The sequence below is a fragment of the Crocodylus porosus genome, unplaced genomic scaffold (genome assembly GCF_001723895.1).
Source record: "Crocodylus porosus isolate Cpor-Errol unplaced genomic scaffold, CroPor_comp1, whole genome shotgun sequence".
Lineage (NCBI taxonomy): Eukaryota > Metazoa > Chordata > Crocodylia > Crocodylidae > Crocodylus > Crocodylus porosus.
In genome coordinates, this window is record NW_017728943.1 from 25,821,190 (window position 1) to 25,824,954 (window position 3,765).

At 48.9% G+C, this 3,765-nt stretch overlaps 1 protein-coding gene across 1 annotated transcript in view; it reads left to right on the forward strand.

Annotated features, from left to right (window-relative positions):
* Positions 1-1,353: 1,353 nt before the first annotated feature.
* The window catches only part of GALM (galactose mutarotase), a 38,009-nt gene continuing 35,597 nt past the window's right edge, over positions 1,354-3,765 (forward strand). Inside the window, exon 1 of the mRNA XM_019549042.1 lies at positions 1,354-1,597. Within this exon, the coding sequence (XP_019404587.1) occupies positions 1,402-1,597 (196 nt within the window). The 5' untranslated portion in view covers positions 1,354-1,401. The remainder of the gene's footprint in view (positions 1,598-3,765) is intronic.

Genomic DNA, 3,765 nt, shown 5'->3' on the forward strand with positions numbered 1-3,765 from the left:
ACAGTGAAATGCAAACTTTAAAATGAATGCTTCTATGAGTGCAAAAGTGGGATAAGATATATAGTTGTGGTTTTAATGTGTATAAAAAGAAGGTTTAGAAAATTATCACTTGTAATTCTTGTGAAATCTGAGAGTAATGTGTCTAGGCGTGCTATGCTATATGCAGTGTTTCCTCTAGCAGAGGAAACTTGCATCACATATGGTTGGAAGAGGCAGAATGTTCCAGATACACATTTTCATTCCTCTTTAACTTGCTAAAAATGTTCCCTTTTGGGTAGAAGATCCTCTTGCAGAGCTGTAAGGCAAAAAACCCCATGATTTTTCTCTGTAGATTTTAACCCAATCAGTTGACCTCATTCATGTTTGCATTTAAAAGAAAAAAGAAAGTGACTTTTAATTTTCAGTCAAAATTAAGCAGATGTCTGTGATTGAAGGGAAACCCCCAGGATCCAGTATTAAGTTCTTTACTTTTCTCCCCCCTGCACAAATCAGAAACCAGAAAGCAGGATGCAGTAACAAGACAATAAAAATACTGCCCTGTGCCTGCAGAAAGGTGTTTGTGCCTGAAAGCTTGCAAAGCAGGGCTGGGATTACAAGGGAGTTGGGGGGGGGCTGATTATGGGGGAGTTTGGGATGGGATTACATTATATTCCTGTTTGAGAATTACAGGGGAGTCAATGGGGGGTGGGGGCACTTTCATCTTATTTCATAAGAGATGAAATCCCCCTGTAAGATTTGAAAGGCACAACCTGGGCAGGGGTCTCTGATTGTATTACGGCATCATGATGGACAACCCATATTTTTTGCAACTTCCCTCCTTCCCCCCCCCCCCAAGGTCAAAGTGTAATTCAAACCCTGTTTTAAAGAACAATTGTTTTCAGCTATTTAGTAGGTCTAATAAAAGATCACATTTACCCAAAGAACCTCGTCTGCCTTCAGTCTGTGAGAGAAGAAACTGGGAGAACAGACCAGCTCAAAGGGGTCAGTTAACTGCACGAAGCTGCCACACTCCTGATTTGGGACGGGATGAACGCGAAGGGCTGGCAAGCAGGTGTTTTGTTGTTGTTGTTGTTTTTTTTGGGGGGGGGGGAGGGTAAATCCGATATCTTTTTTTATGAGACCGACTCAAATAGTTGGAAGCATTCTCCTTTGCAAGCTTCCGGGTGGAGTACCCTCGGACAGGGCGAGCTGAGGAAGCGCCTGCAGTTGGCGCGCGCGCTCCCCGCGTCGGTAGTCGGCTTTACGCACGGGGAGGCTGCCCCTGCTCCGGGCAGCCAGGCCGCGCAGTCCCGTCTCCAGTGGTTGTCCTTCCTGGGCCGCGGGCGGGGGAAGGGGAAGGGGCCGAGCTCTCCCCGCCCAGCTCGCGCAGGTCCGCCTGTTCCCGAGAGCCCTTGAGGAGCCATGGCCGGGGTGCAGAGAGAGCTGCTCGGGCACCCGCCGCACGTGGGCGAAGCGGGGGCTGTGGAAAAGTTTGTGCTGAACTCAGACAGGGTGAAAGTGGAGCTCCTCTCCTTAGGCTGCATAATCACTGCGCTGGAAACCAGAGACAGGGATGGCCAAGCCTCAGACATTGTCGTGGGCTTTGATCATTTAGAAGGTGGGTTTCAAGTTTAAACCATTATTTCTGGTGTTTTTTCTCCCCCAAGACATACGTATTAACCTCGCTTCTGGGGGCATGTGTGGACTTGATTCTTTACTGTCTAACCCAGTGCTTCACCTTTTTTGGACCAGGACCCATTTGTAAACATGTGGTCAGTCCCACCCACTGCATGTGGGGGTGCCCCCAAGCAGTCCACCATGGGCTGGAGCAAGGGAAAAGCCAGGGTTTCCCACATATTTCTTTTATTTTAAGGAGAATCCATTTTTAAAGTTTGCTTGTGACCCTTTCATATATTCTTGCCACCCACTTATGGGTCACAACCCACACGTTTAGAAATGCTGGTCTGATCCACTTTTAAGGTGCCTCTTGCTATGAGGCCTGGTACCACTTTGCAGCATTGCAAACCCCACCATGTCAAAAATCAAGGGACAAACTTAACAATTGAGATTTGGTAAGTAAAAAATGAGATGCTCCGTTTTAACCCTGCTTCCCCTCAGCTGCTTGTGCATGCACCCTGAGCATCACCCCCCACCTGTTGCAGGTCCAGGCTCAGTGGTGACTTGGCAGGGCTACCTGAACACCATCACAGCTGGGCCCTGCCCAGGCTCTGCTCCTGCCTGGACTTTGCACCTGGTTCCGACCTGGTTGGGCAAGACACACGCCAGAAGAAAAAGGCCTGAGATTTGAGAGTACTATTGTGAAATCATGAGTTGGACTTAATTTTACTCAGGAATCGCAACTCTTGCAATAATTTCACGAGAGTTGGCGTTACTGACTGCCTTGTCCTTTACTGTCAAACCACATGGGGACAAGAGACTGCCAGCTCACAGTGGTGGTGTTGTTCCCTCCACTCTTCCCGTACAAAGGATTGTCCAGGGCAAGGGAGAGCCAGACTCCTGCATAGAACGTGACTAGATCAGAATGTGAGTTGCACACTTCCTTCGAGTTGGTGTAAATATAGGGCTAGGGTACAGCTGGGATCCAGAGAAACCTAAACAAATTGGAGGATTGGACCAAAAATCTCATGAAGCAGTGGCGACATGTAGGGGATGCATGAAGGTGCACATGCATCCTCTGACAGCCAGTGCTTCCCAGTTAGGTGATAGGCAGAGTGGGTAGGTGGGAGCGCCAATGCCCCCCATGTGAACATTGGCTGGGGAGTGGGGGCGCCAGGAGAAGCGCCACTGGCACTTCTGGGTTAGTGTGATCAGCTGTGGGGGGACTGCCCCCCTCCCAGTTGGCAAGATCAGCTGTGGGGGATCCCCCCCCCAAGTTACTGACTGGCTGCTGGATGTCGCATGCTGCCCTTACTCAGGAGGCACCAGTCACCCATGTCATGAAGTTCAGTAAGGACAAGTGCTACGGACAGAATGATCCCATGCACCAGGACTGACTGGCTAAGCATTAGCTCTGCAGAAAAGGACCTGGGGGTTACACTGAACAATAAATTGAATATGAATCAACAGTGTGCCCTTATTGCAAAGAAGGCTAATGGCATATTGGGCTGCATTAGTAAGAGTATTGCCAGTAGATCAAGGGGAAGTTATTGTTCCCCTGTATTCAGCACTGGTGAGGCCGCATCTGGAGTACAGTGTCCACTTTTGGGCCTCCCACTACAGAAAGGACGTGGACAAAATGGAGAGTCCAGTGGAGGGCAATGAAAATGGTCAGGTGGCTGAGGGACATGACTTATGAGGAGAGGCTGAGGGAACTGGGCTTATTTAGTCTGGAGAAGAGAAGACTGAGGGGGATTTTAATAGCAGCCTTCTTCTACCTGAAGGCTGGTTCCAAAGGGGATGGAGCTAGACTGTTCTCAGTGGTAGCAGATGACATAACAAGTTGCAGAAAAGGAAATATAGGTTAGATAATAGGAAAAACTTTCTCACTAGGAGAGTAGTAAGGGACTAGAACAGGTTACCCAGAGAAGTTGTAGAATCTCTGTCCTTAAAGATTTTTACAACCTGGGTAGGCAAAGCCTTGACTGGGGTAGTTTCATAGTTTCTAGGATCAGAAGGGACCTGAGCAGATCATCTAGTCCAACCCCCTGCCATGGCAGGAAAGATTACTGGGGTCAAACGACCCCAGCAAGATGAGCATCTCACCTCCTCTTAAACACCCCCAGGGTAGAAACCTGCACCACTTCTCTTGGAAGCTGGTTCCAGACC